This window comes from Diadema antillarum, unplaced genomic scaffold, assembly GCF_040938485.1.
Source record: "Diadema antillarum isolate AM-2024a unplaced genomic scaffold, OU_Dant_1.0 seq00000229_RagTag, whole genome shotgun sequence".
NCBI classification, from domain to species: domain Eukaryota; kingdom Metazoa; phylum Echinodermata; class Echinoidea; order Diadematoida; family Diadematidae; genus Diadema; species Diadema antillarum.
In genome coordinates, this window is record NW_027271279.1 from 1291148 (window position 1) to 1305419 (window position 14272).

The following is a 14272-nucleotide window of genomic DNA, read 5'->3' on the forward strand; positions in this document are numbered from 1 at the left end:
ACTGACGGCAAGCCTGGTATTTGGCAATGTTAAAAGAAAAAGTTTGTTAATGCACTTAATATAAAACAATGAAATGACTGCTCCCCTGAGTATTGATCGACAAACCATTCTGGTCACCTGGTCGATGCAGGTCCATTCTTTGTTTGAATACGAATTCCATGAATTGCTATGTTGAGCAAAGCTGAAAAATCATGTCGATTTGAATCAAGTAAAGTGCCTAACCAACTGAGAAAAAAGAAAGGTCATTTGTACCCATGAGCACATGAGCTATCTCTGAACTGGCTTATTGGCTAGGATGTCTGGAAACTATCTGTTAAAGAATAGAGACAACTTAAGAAATAGGTCACTGTGGCCTTCTTGTTGAACTAAGGCACATTGCTACAACTGAGTGGGCTTGTTGACGTCACAATTAGGTCAAGCTTGAATTGATAACTGAATGCTGAGGAGAAAAAAAAAAAAAAAAAATCTTAGCAAGTACATTAAACTATGAAGTGCCTTGGCACAAAAAGGGCTTAAACACATTCTGTGCTCATGCACCTTTCTGTTACTTGCTGTAAAGTTTAATGTCATTAGTCCAGTATTCACCTGAATAAGAATGTGACAACCCATCAAACTATCACAATGACAAAGTCCTAACTAAAGGCTGAGTTTAATACATGTAGCACACCAGGAATTAGGGTGACTAATTGGCATCTATTCCCTGACAGATAGGCTCAGGACGTCTGCCACGATTGGTTCCCACAGCATGCCAGATAATGTGCTCATTGACACCTGAAGTAAGGTGCAGGTTGTTATAGAAACTACATGTCATGCTACATGTTTTGCTTGAATTGACTGTCACTTTTAAGACTCATGAGTGTCCTTTAGTGGAGCAAGTTTATTCTGTCTATCAATATTTCAAAGGAGAGAACTGAAGACAGACAAACAAAAAGAAAGGACATGGAAAGACTTGACAGCACAGGTGGTATACGTGTCTATCAAAGTTTACTAATGCCATCTCCATGAAAGCAAAACAAACAAAATATACCTGAACTCAACAATGTGTGAAAAATAAGTCTTGAAGACAGAAAGAAGTTTGTGTATAATATTATTATGTCCACATTTCAGGGATAATCTATCATACACGAAGAACTCCAGCAAAAATAACAGAAAGCTGCACAAGGATGTAATGATGTAATACAGGGGAACCTCGTTAAAGGAGGTTGGATATAGCAGGCAATTTTGCACGTCCCATTCCTTTTACATTCTTGTTTCATATCCCTGATAAAACAAGATCAGATATAATGAAGAAATACCAGTGGTTCCTAGCAGCTAACGAGGTTCCTGTTTACTTTGAAGAAAATGAATGCATACATACTGTAGTACTGGCAAGAATATAACAACATCAGAAGGTAATACACAATGTATCGAACAAATAGTACTACCACCATGCTCTCATTTTGACAAGCTCTTGCAATGCATAACTTAGTCCCTATAAAATGCTCTAACAAACAAAGTTTGCTGAAGCTACAAATGTCAAAAAATATAATATATTGTAACTCCACAAAAATAAAAGATATGTCGGTGGACTCTCACCCAAGAAGTGTCTGTTACATCAGACGGTTCTTATTACATAATGTATATATTGAGCATATTGGTCATAGAGCACTGTCTTTTCTAATGTCAATGACTGACGGGACTCCATATTGATACGGAAGGGGGTTAATGTTAGCCTGGTTTGTTCATCAGGCCGGACTTGCAATCCCAAACCAACTGTCCTCCGATATAGGTCCGTTTGACATTCAAGTCATCATCCAGAAACAGGAGGTCTGCGTCCGACCCGTAGTCCAGTGTCCCCTTCTGGTCGGTGATACCTAGGAGCAGTGCCGGGTGGAGAGTTGCAGCTTCTATTGCTGCCACAGTGCTGCACCGAGTGGCGGTCTTTAAGAATCGCACGCAAGATGACATCGTTGCAATGCTGCAAGGACAATGTGAATTTAGGCATTGCGGTGTTATTCCAAAAATGTCAATTGTCTTTTGACACAATTATTGAATTGAGTTCAGCTTCATCATTTATGAACACCTGGTCCGATTTTGTAGCAAAACCACCTTACTGCAGCTTGCACAATGATAATAATGGTTTTTAATTCATGTTATCAAATCAGCAAATGAATGTAACGCAAGACAATCACATTATTGAGCAACTAAATGAAATCATTAGCATCAACATCAAACCTTCAGAAAATAATACATGTATCTGGTTATTAAAATTTGTACTCTCTCAGAAGGAAAAATTCCATGTTATTATCAGGTGCTGTTCATTCACTTTAAACTTCATCGATTTTATTTATCACCATCACACCTGACAAATTTCATTTTTTCAATCACAAATAAAGTTTGGCTTGCTATGAATTGATTATGAAAGGTCTGTAAATGCCCTACAGTATCACAATCCAGTAATAATACACGGTAAAAGAAAAAAAAAAAACTAATAGTGAAGCATTCACATCTCCCTATTTAAAAAACCCCACAAAGTAAGGAGAAAAACATACGACAACATAGGATTTGTACTGAAAGAGGCTTATGATATCCTTCCATGGCTTCAGGACATTTCCTAATCTGTTAACCCATTGAGGATGAGTCCCAAGTATACTCGGGCAGGGGTCTATGGCAAATGCGTGTTGTAGCAAAATCAGTCCGTCCTCAATGGGTTAAGAGTCAAGCTGTAAAACTTCAAGATAACCAGATTGCTGATTTCAACCAAAGAGGGCAGCATTGCAGAAACTCACCTGCCGCTGAGGGTGTTTGTTCCAGCAATGTACGCTGCCTTCTCCGTGACTTCCACTGGTTGGCTGCCCAGCTGGTGGTGACCAGGATGCAGTCCCATGGCTGATATGGCATCCGTTACCAAGACAACACCTGGCATCATCAGGAAACAATGAGTTCAAGGATAAATATGATTCAGAATGAAGGCCAGTTACAATCACATGACAATAACAATGTCATAATTTATTATTGGGAAATGAATCATTTGAAAGCCATTATGATACACCATTGACAATAGGATAATTACCTGAGTGTTGGATAAAGCTCTACTACCTTTTAATTTCCACCAAATGCATTCTTCACAAGATTTTATCCTTCAGACTGGCTCCATATAAATTGAATCTCTGTTTACTAATACATAGCCGAGCTACAGATATTACATCGGCAACCAGTACATCAGAACACTTACAGTTAGAGGTCATTTTTTAAAGATAAGCAACATCTGACAGCATAGCTTCACAGCAAATGCTGGCAAGTTATGAATATAAGAAATTATCAGAGCTTTTTTTTTCCATGTCAGGGGAAGATGAGACAGTTTAACTTTACAACTTATGAAACCTTATTGAGTTGTTTTGAAGTATCACATGAGTGTTTACACCGACAACATGAAATCAATAAAACCCAGTACCCTACGAATGTTTTTTTTTTAAATGTTTTTTTCATGGGGGGGGGGGGGGGGGGGGGAGAGGGAAGGAAGGGGGAAGGGGAGGGGAAAGAGAGCATGAAAACTGCTGTCCAACTGCTTGTAATACATGTACATTCAAACAATGCTTGCCTGTGCACATAGTTTGAATACATGTTCAATCACTAGGCACACTATGATATTCTGAAATCCTTTAAGGCTTTGCACTGGACTAAACACGAACAACTGTTTGGATTTCACATGCATTATGAAGACAGGAGAGGCCAATTAGAGAGGTGATAACTCTTTTTTTTAATCCTTTCAGGAGGAGACAAACACTCAGCAAAATTTGATAATACTTTGACACCTACAGCATTCTGTAATTTTCCACCATGTAGAAAAACTTTCACAGGTTATTGTTCAATTAGTTCCTGCCCATGGTGAACATTGCAGTGAGGAGATAGTCACAACTCATGAAAATTTCTGAAGATATTGATCAAAGTATGTATGTAGAAACCCTCATCGCATGAAATCACATGCACAAGAAATTCGGCTGAACACAAAAAAAGAAAAAAACAATCAAACAAGATTCAATTTAACAATAATTCTGAATATCATGTTCAAATCACTGAATGCTTAAAATTCTGCCTTTAGAAAGGAAAAGACAACAAAAAAATATCACTCTTTCAAAAACATGCAGACACACACACACACACACACACACACACAAGTGCATGAATTTCTCTTATTACTCACCATCTGGATGAGTCTTTTGTGCTATTCTCAGTGCAGCAGGGTGGGTATGTATTCCATCCGCTATGACACCATAGTACACACACCGATTAGCTGGCACAGCATTACTTGCTAATAGACCAACAATTCCTGGATCCCTGTGATGGAACTAAGCAATCAAAAGAAAAAAACGAAAACAAAATCAGAAGTTTGTCATTGCTATAAGCCAGTTCGTAGTTCCACTTTGCGCATGGGCAGAAAAAGGTCATTTGTACCAAGAGGCACGTTGGTTTTTAAATTCACTGAGATAAGCATCTGTCATATAATGATTATTCATGTCATCCTTGTAAATGTTGCTTGCCAGTACATCCACCTGACAGCAAACATGGTATTTGGCAATTTGAAGAAAAACATTTTTTTATTTAATGCATTCAAAGCAAAACAATGAAATGGATGCTTCCCCGATGGCTGATTGACGGACCATTCTGGTCACCTGGTCTATGCAAGTTCATTTATTATTTGAACACGAATTCCATGAATAAATTGTTACGTCTGGTAAGCATCCCGGTACCAATGTCTCTTTGAAAACGATTAAAGTGCCTAACCAATTGAGAAAAAAGAAAGGTCATTTGTACCAACGTGCCCATGAGCTAATTACGAACTGGCTTATTGGCTAATAATGAAATGCACACTTACACACTGCAACTCAATTCATGAGAAATGAAGACATCTCAGCGCAAATCTGTGCACCTGTATTGATGCATTCAGCATTGAGCAGCACTTAGGACTGTTAATGCTGGGTATACATCAATGGGATCACAAAACCATGATGTTCCAAAAATCATATCCAATCCGTGTGGTGCATCGTTCCAGGTGTCGCTCAAAAGTGTCAGTGCCCTTCCCTATTGTGGTTACATTACAGAGTCTTTTGTTTGGTTTGTACATGTATGCATAATATTGTACTTTAATCAGATCTGTTGGTGTCTTGTGGTTTTATTCTTCTGGTTTCAGCACTTTGTGACTTAACAGTTTTGTGGGTTTGTTTGTTTAAAGGGATGGTACAGTATTGGTGGAGATGAAAATTGGGCTATAACTTTTTTGCGAGATACCAAGAAAACACTTATGAAATAGTACAGAGCATACCATTTTAAGAGGAATTCAAAGCTTATTTGATGAAAATCGGGTTTGGAATAGCTGAAACACCCAAAAACAAAGTAAAACAAAACGATCGTAATAAAATGTGGGTCCCACACTTCTATGAGGATCACTCTGTTTTGGATATCTCAGCCATTTCAAAATCAATTTTCATCAAATAAACGTTGAAATCCTCAAGGAATTACATGCTCTTTCATATTTCATAAGAGGTTTCTCACTATGTCACCAAAAATGATAAAAACCTGACATTAAGTCTCAACCAAAACTATATGATCCCTTTAAGTGTCTGCTCCCTTCCCCTTTTAGATGAACAGTGGCTGGCACTGAGCTGACATACTTTACATTAAGCCCAGATTAATAATCAAATGCATGACTACAATTAGTACGAAAACAAGGATATGATTTGATGACGAACACATTAATAGAGAACCATTTCAAAAGCTGACAAAACAGAGTAAACAATGTAAATCGGGTCAACACCTCAGGTTTCGCAGCAGAAAAAAGAAGAAGAAGAGAAGATATTTTGAGAGTAGTCATACTAGTGGTAACTATCAAGTATACATGTATGTGACTGTAAATTTCATCACTGATTTGAATTTTGGGGGAATCCCCACATACTGGCAGCATGGCATTGAAGAGGTGAGTGATGAAGGAAGCTCCAGCGTGCACACTCTTTTCCGCTGTTGCAAGGTTTGCTGTGGAGTGGCCTGTGATAATGAAACATTTACCATAAAAACAAGTACCAATAAAATCATTGAGGAGGGCAGCTGAGCTGGGGGGCGTTTCATCAACGAGTTCGTCGGAGTTTTCACCGACAAATTTGCTATCAGCCAATCAGACGCAAGGATTTCATTAGCTTTTAATAGTTGTCAGTGTAAATCCTTGCGTCTGATTGGCTGATTGCAAATTCATCGGTGAAAACCTCCGACGAACTCGTTGATGAAACGCCCCCTGGTCATCAATGTCGAATATGAGCAAAATATTTTACAGATATACAGTTAACCTCATCAAAGGGATCTGAAGTAATATGTTCATTCAAACAAAGATCAAGTTTCATAACTCTCTTTACTTCTATTGTCATTATTAGCCCTTACCATGCTAGGTTCACAGATTGGCACGCACACTGGAATTCTTTCTTTGCCAATTGACACAGATGTCTGGAAAACTGATAATCAGTGAACAGAGATTACCTAGTCCCTCTACAATGTAACACTAATTGTATCATCACGGCCTTGCTGTTGGACTTAGGGTGCGTTCGAGCGCTCTAAAGCGAACCAAAGTGAACTGAACCAAAACGTACCGTACCGAACTGTGCCAGTTTTGGAGCGTTCGAGCGCTCTGTCGAGAAAGTGTACCTCACAAGTTATTTTTAGAAAAGGTCACACATTTTGTAGGAAGAATGTCATCTACCTGATGCTTGAACTACTTGCACCTGTCCCAAACAAAGAGAATGATGTCTTTGCATTGTGACGTATGCGCATGATTCGCGCATGCTTTACAGCAAACTTTTGGTACGCTTTTGGTACGCTTTTGGAGCACATCGGGAAGTGGTCCACTTTTAGCTCTGTACAGTATGGTACGGTACACATTAGGAGCATTCGAGCGCTCGTCTGGCGCGGGTACGGTACGGTACAGTTCGCTTTAGGAGAGCGCTCGAACGCACCCTAAGACTCATTGCTACAACCAAATGGGCTTGCGAACTTGACAACTATACCAGGTCAAGTTTGGATGGATAACTGAGTGGTGATGACAAAGCTTGAAGCTAGCGCACTCAAAGAGTGGAAGCAAACTGAAGTAGAATCAATATTTTTGATGGCATAAACAAGCAAAGACTCAAGCTGAAATTGCTGAAGACTGAATTAAAGGGATCGTATACTTTTGGTTGAGACCTAATTTCAGGTTTCTAACATTTTTTGGTGAGATAATGAGAAACCTCTTATAACATATGAAAGAGCATGTAATTCCATGAGGAATTCAAGGTTTATTTGATGAAAATTGGTTTTGAAATGGCTGAGATATCCAAAACAGAGTGATTCTAATAAAGTGTGGGACCCACCTTTTATTACAATCGCTTTGTTTCACTTTGTTTTTGGATGTTTCAGTCATTCCAAACCTGATTTCCATCAAATAAACTTTGAATTCCTCTTAAAATGATATACTCTGTACTATTTCATAAGTGTTTTCTTGGTATCTCGCAAAAAGTTAAAAGCCGAATTCTCATCTCTACCAATACCGTATCATCCCTTTAAGCTTTATGAAATCATGCTGCCACGACAAAACTGCAAAGGCAAATTGGCAACTATTGCCAATTTGGCTGCTTCTTGTAAACTTGCTGATATGCTGTGAACAACACTGACCCACTGACACTGTTATTCCCCTCTTCACCAGGTCTCTCACTGTCTGCTCTGCATTGTCCAGCTCCAGGGCTAGTGTCACTATGGAAACATCATCCAGGCTGGTGTAAACGTCCAGCATGTCCAGGATGCCTCTATGAAGAGGACAGATCAGATTGGCTGGATGAGCCCCTCTCTTCTCCACGCTGATGAACGGCCCTTCTAGATGGACACCTGTCAGCAACATAGTTGGGAGGAAAGAATGAAAAATATCCCATACTGCCAAGACAGTAATGCAACTAGCTCTATGAATCATCCAACACCTGCTTAAAATATAAGAGACCTGTGGTCTGTTGCACAAAAGTTAAGATCAAACATAAGTCTGTGAATACTTATAATTCTGATTGGCTGATGTCTGATTTATGTTTGATTGCATCCCTTTATGCAACAGGGCCCTGGTTTGATGCTCCGAGGAACCTATTGATGCAAACTTATGCATCTTGTGCATGCAAGCCTTCAAGTCTACAAAAAAAAAAAAAGAAAAAAAAAAGATAATATTTGACCCATGGGTCTAGATGCATTCTTCACATGAAGGTCAATCATTCTGCATTTTCAAAGACTGGGTAAGAATGACACAACTACATGTATGATCTAAACATAGATTTGCTGAGCAAGTTTTAATGGAGTCCTGTGACAACAAACTGACACCACACAAAATGATTTCTGAACAACAAATATTGCTCTCTCATACTGTGACTTATTTCCATCTGAAACACTTACAGACCTGATGGTTCTATATGTCTTTCTTACACCTATTCCTGTGTAAAAACAAACAAAACAAAAACAAAAATAATGTACATATCATGCCTAATAATGGCTCTGTTTGAAATGTAATGTAAATAGAGAGAATTAAGATAACAAAGCTTACCCAAAATACCGGCACCACATTTTCCACCCTTGGTTTTTTGGATGAGGGGAAGTATCTGCAGAAAACAAAGAATATATAAATCTTTACATATTGTACATAGTATGTACATGTATATGTTCACCTTATCACAAGAGCACACAGTTTGAGAAGTGAAAAATAATAACGAATATTATGCAGACACATTCCAATGTGCTGCAAGAGTTCCACTGTTTACCTGATATAAATGAACCAGGCTATAAATTCTGGTATTGTTGAAGGAAAAAAAAAAAACAATACGTTTCCCACTTGACTGATCATGTGTTCCATGTTGTGTGATACAGTACAGCCGCTGCATTTCTGCAAGCAATGTCTATTTGCTACAGTGTCTGCACACTATGAACACTTCATTCTGTTGTGCCAGTAGATGAATGAAATGAACCTTCTTGCACGACTCTTTGTGAACAAGCACCAAGAATGCTACAGGGGAACTGACTTTGCACTTCACCTGCTTGAAAAGGAAATTGGGGCTGCCCTGGAGTGTTTCAACAAGAAACTACTCTGATCAAGATCTACTTAAAATAATGGCATGCTGTGTGTGTCTCCGGTGGTGTTCTAACTTCCAGATGAAAGTAAACATTTTGGAGACTTCTACATGTAGCCATTGATATACAAAATTAAATTGGTGAAAAAGGATTATTTTTTCTGTAAATTTTGTTAACAATTTGAGCTTGATAAAACTGAACTACGGGACCAAAGGCATACCATAATTTCAATTTGATCTTAACTTTTACGATCGACTTAGATTCAATGTGAAACACTACCCTGAGGACAGAATATCACATTCATTTGCAGAACATCCCTTAAATTGCAAGGAATTGGTATCCCCCAAATCACATAATTTATTGAAAAGTCTTGTTACCCATCTTTCAAAAAAGGATCACAAATTACTGTATACGCCATATATTTAGCAAGTCTAAATTTTTCGCAAATCGGGGCTTCCAAATGATTTAATGAGTGGTTAAATTTGTGATCTTGGAATACCGCTGTACTGAACGGAGAAATGTATATGTGTGCATCACATTCATATCGGGATCAGAGTCATTATTTTCGAGTGTCTTTAATTTCGCCAATAGCACCTGACTTGTGAAATTTGCGAAAGTAAAAACCTCGCAAAAGAAGAAAATCATTGATAACAATGTACACACATACTACCTCTTTGTAGGTGTCTCGGTTTGATGTGATAACAGTGGGGCAGAATGAGGTCACTCCATGGGCAAGGATTCCCTCGGCGACCCTCTGAAGGCCTTCCTTCACTTGGCTGGGTTCTGAGGAGAAGTCATAGCCAAAGCCACCTGCCAGAGAGAGCAGCCATGTGAAATCAACCCTTTTGTGCTTTGGTCACCCATTGTAGTTGCTTTGCATGATTTCCATGAATGTATGGAAACTACTGATCCTTAATGAATAGAGATTGCCTAATCCCCCAAATCCTACTACTTCACCCAAGGGTTCCTGTTGGACTGACGCACACTGCTATTATAAAGTGACGAGAAGTGATCCCCTCGTCAAATCAAAATGGATGCTAAGATCCAGATCAGACAGTAGACTCCCAACTCACATCCGAGGCATCATGCAAATGTCCTTTCCCAACTCTTATTTTGAAGGATGGGATGACAAAGAAAGGATACAGCTGTATTTAAAGTGGATGTGGGAAAACTAAAATAAATTATGGAAAATCTGACAAAAGAAATGTTTTTGCACTTGATATGCAAAACCTTAAAGCTAAATGGTCAAGTGGTTCCTGTAGTCACTTTTTCATGATTTGCAATAAATGATGTAGAGAACTTTTAAAACTGCTTGCAAGACAAATTTGCAAATTTATACTAATTCTTCTTTTTTTTAAATGGATGTTTTACGGATTAGGAGATATTGCAATGAATGATGTCAAGCACTTTTTTATATACAGCTTGCAAGACAGATTTGCAAATTTATACCAATTCTAAAAAAAAAAAAAGAAAAAAAAAAGAAAAAAAAAAGAAAAAAAAAGAAAAAGGATGTTTTCAATACTGATTAGGAGATAACTACCACACCCCACCATTGATTTGGACATCAATGTAGCCAGGAACAATGAGTGCATTATGGCAGTCCACCTGGCGGTCAGCATACCCTTTTTCCTCCCAAAAGAGCTTCCTGGGATCAAGGATTTTGCCATCCCTGACCCAGAGGTCATCCCTGATGATCTGCCGCTGGTGAAGAATGTAACAGTTCTTGAACTGGGTGATGGGAGATGAAGACACGCTACCGTTTGAAGGCATCTTGATACCAGCTGATGTTTCCCAAAAGCCACTTAGTTAGTCACACCCAAGCAGATACACTTGTATACTGAAATGGAGCAAAAATGAACAAAAATAATACTCAACAGTTCTCTATGAATTAGGAATGTGGACTGTCATTCAGTTTTTGGAAGGACCATATTTTTTTATTATTATTTTTGTTTTAAAACATGCAACTGCACATTCACATAAGCACAGCACACACACACACACACACACACACACACACTTAGATCTACTTACGGCCTAACATTTATTAGTAATAATATACCGGCAACAGTTCCTAAAACCCTACCCCCGAACGTTAAAATTAAGAGGGCTAACATTATTCTTTACAATTCGGATAATAATGATTAAAAAAAATAGATTCTTAAGTTATCAGTTACAGACAAAAAAATTGTGTCTGCACGAAGTACACATGGCTGTCAACAAGTCATCAATCATCCAGAATTCCTACATAAACTTTAATTCATGTAAATTTATTTCGGTCTACTGTCTAGAAGGTAGTATGCCAGAAGGTCTATGCCGAAGGAAGAAATACCAGGAAAAAAAAAGCAAGTTCCTCAACTAACATGAATTTCAATAGGTGGGTCTTTTCTCAGGCACTCTTAAAAATAATCATGTAGAAGTGTACACCATGCAAACCTACCATTCCCTTTGTGATTTGTCGTGCAATTTCTTGTGACTATCACGGATACTAAGATGGATCATACCTGATGACTTCACGGGATTTCATCGATCACCAGGGAAGAAAAGTAGATAATTCCGACCCCAAAGTACGTCGGTCGTGGGCTGCTTACGCCGAGCTGGCGGAGTTATCACCAATCGATTATAGTAATGTGGACAGTGATTAATCGATTGTTACAGTCTGAACTTTGCTGCAGTCTGGAAATGTGAATTTTCTAGGAAGGTTATGGGAAAAGTGTGGTACTTTATCATTATTATTATCATTTAATATGTTAATTTGCTACAGTTGAGTTGGGAAGAGATTTTTTTTTTTTTTTTTTTTTTTTTTTTGGTATTGATTGACCAGGCAAAGGAAACGCTCAATTAGTTAATGATGTTACCGGTATAACTTTCAATTGGTGAAGAAATTACTTTTTTAGGAAAATGAACTAGAATAATACACCACCAACAGAGTATTTGATTTTAGAACAATTTTAAGTTAGTGGAAAAATTAGCAAATATTTTACACCTAATACGCTTCCAATGCATTTGGGAAAGTGGGAAAACTGGAAAAGGTCTTGAGATTTTGTTTTGGCCTATTACACATCCACCAGAAAATGCCTTTCGACACACTCAAACTGTGTATGTCATTCAGTATTTTAGTTTTATGTTTGTGGAATTGTTTAACAGTTTTTTTTTTAATGTTTTCTTTTTGAAGAGGGGATGGGAGTAGGGGTAGGGGGGTAAGGTGGGAGGGAAGTTTTTAGGGGGTATCAATAGTAGGATAGTCTGTTTTTGCATTGTTCTTGTTCTTTAAAATAATAGGAATAAAACAAACAAACAAACAAACTAACCATTTCGTGGTCACTGGTATATAATACAGGTCCGTCAAAAGGTGGAAAGGGTGCAATACGGTAAGAGGGGGGTTTCCTTGCTTTGTAGTCTGCTACTGTCACTCTTGTGGCCATTGTTGGTAGGGTCTATCGAATACATTTACATGTACAGTGTTAAATTTTGATTGTCACTGTTTGTGGGTATCATGTATGGATGTATGACTCAAGTGTGATTCTTTCTTCCTCTTTTTTGATATTTCCATAACGGTAGTCATAATGTTGAGTTTAGGCTCCACAAAAAATGACTTTTTTTTAATGCCATAGTCCTGCACGAGCAATTAGTATGAAAATAATCATTTTCCTCTGAGCGACAGGACAGCTATCAAACGTACATCTATATTAAAAACGTAAGCAACAGACTCATCTCTCTCTCAAGACAACAAATAACCCAGTAACAAAGACAAACAACAAACGCCTAATATATGATAATGTCTATATGAAGATTTTGTTCGCAAAAGTCCATATTTGCCAAATGGAGATATTTGCGATTAAAGGTCAAGAAAAATAAAGAGAATAGTAAGAAAAATTTTGCTTCTTTTGACCATAACTTCAAAAACGTACCTTTATATGTACTGACCAATATATCATTTAAAAGGTATTATTTTGTACTTTATGACAGAGACCGTACTTCAAAATTTTCAGAATATAATGGACTTATCAGTTTTTGCGAACAAACTCTTCATATGCCTATCATAACTACTTGGATTTGATTTGAAAACTTGCATTACATGCACTCTGAATACAAAGAACTCAAGCACAGGCACACACGTACATACACACATTGTACTACAAGATTTCTAGGAAAATGAAACTACGTATGTACAGTATGTGGATTGAGGGAATGCAGCACATCAGTGAAGTTTCATTGAAGAAAATCTGACAACCTGTTGAAAAGTTATGAACTTTTAAAGCTTTGCTGCTGCCAAAGCTGGATGAGAAGACTATGGTATTTGGAGTTGTCATGCATGGACAACAAATATAAACAAAAATATAAGGAAGTTCAACATACATGTATTTCACTTTTCTAGCATAATGAAAGAGCACTTGCTTTAATACTTCTTTCAGAAACGGGGGGGGGGGGGGGGGGCAATGCTACCTTTAAACTTACAATACAAGGCTGAGGTAATGTGTACTTTTCATTTGAAAAAAAAAGGTGGAATTCCCTTTATACATTTTTTTATATAGTTGTCCAGTCATGGCATCAAGAACTGTAGTAGTCTTCTCATCCAGTGATGACAGCAACCAAACTTTACAAATTCATTCATTTCCAGAGGATTGTCTAATTTACCTAAATCTTCCCTGATGTGTTCCGTGTATATTGCTGCATTCACTCAATTCATATGTACAAGGTGTATTTGGATTTCATTTCCATTTCAGTACCAAGTTAACATTTGTGAGACAATAATTATTGATAAGCATTTATAGCACAGACAAATTGATAGGCAAGTCCAAGTTTATTCAGAATCTCATCTACATTGCAAGCTGGTACATGTATAGCAGGACTACCATAGTACATCTCTGTGACCACTAGACAATGAATCTATTGTACAACATTGGATAAATGGCATACAATAATAAATATGATCTATAGTTCTTTCACAAATGGTCATTATCTCTGCAAGTTTTTCAACATTGGCCATCTGAATACACTAGAGTACGCCAATGAGATCAAAATAAAAGTGAAGGGGTTAATTCTTCTGTACAAATTTCAACTTTCCATTGGTCACATCTTTGAGTCACAATTTGCCATGTATAAGTGATTATCTGCTCCTTTGACACAACTAAAAAAAAAAAAAATGTAATCAGGTTTGTTTCACCCTTTCTCCAGT

At 37.7% G+C, this 14272-nt stretch overlaps 1 protein-coding gene across 1 annotated transcript; it reads right to left on the reverse strand.

Moving 5' to 3' along the window:
- Positions 1-1707: 1707 nt before the first annotated feature.
- On the reverse strand, positions 1708-11679 carry LOC139729244 (N-acetylglucosamine-6-phosphate deacetylase-like). Its single transcript, XM_071640174.1, has 9 exons — positions 11598-11679; positions 10647-10933; positions 9767-9906; positions 8576-8630; positions 7672-7881; positions 5933-6021; positions 4184-4328; positions 2769-2898; positions 1708-1957 (listed from the first exon to the last, which is right to left on the reverse strand). Exons 2-9 carry the CDS (start codon positions 10864-10866, stop codon positions 1708-1710), a joined length of 1239 nt encoding a protein of 412 aa, XP_071496275.1. The 5' UTR covers positions 10867-10933; positions 11598-11679.
- Positions 11680-14272: the final 2593 nt, after the last annotated feature.

What these genes read in the sequence shown, in the direction of transcription:
- LOC139729244 (XM_071640174.1), bottom strand. Translation starts at nt 10,866, where the DNA reads ATGCCTTCAAACGGTAGCGTGTCTTCATCTCCCATCACCCAGTTCAAG. An exon ending in ACAAAAGACTCATCCAGATG is followed by an intron (nt 2,899 to 4,183) that starts GTGAGTAATAAG and finishes TGATGATGCCAG; the next exon opens with GTGTTGTCTTGGTAACGGAT. An exon ending in ACAAACACCCTCAGCGGCAG is followed by an intron (nt 1,958 to 2,768) that starts GTGAGTTTCTGC and finishes TTGTCCTTGCAG; the next exon opens with CATTGCAACGATGTCATCTT.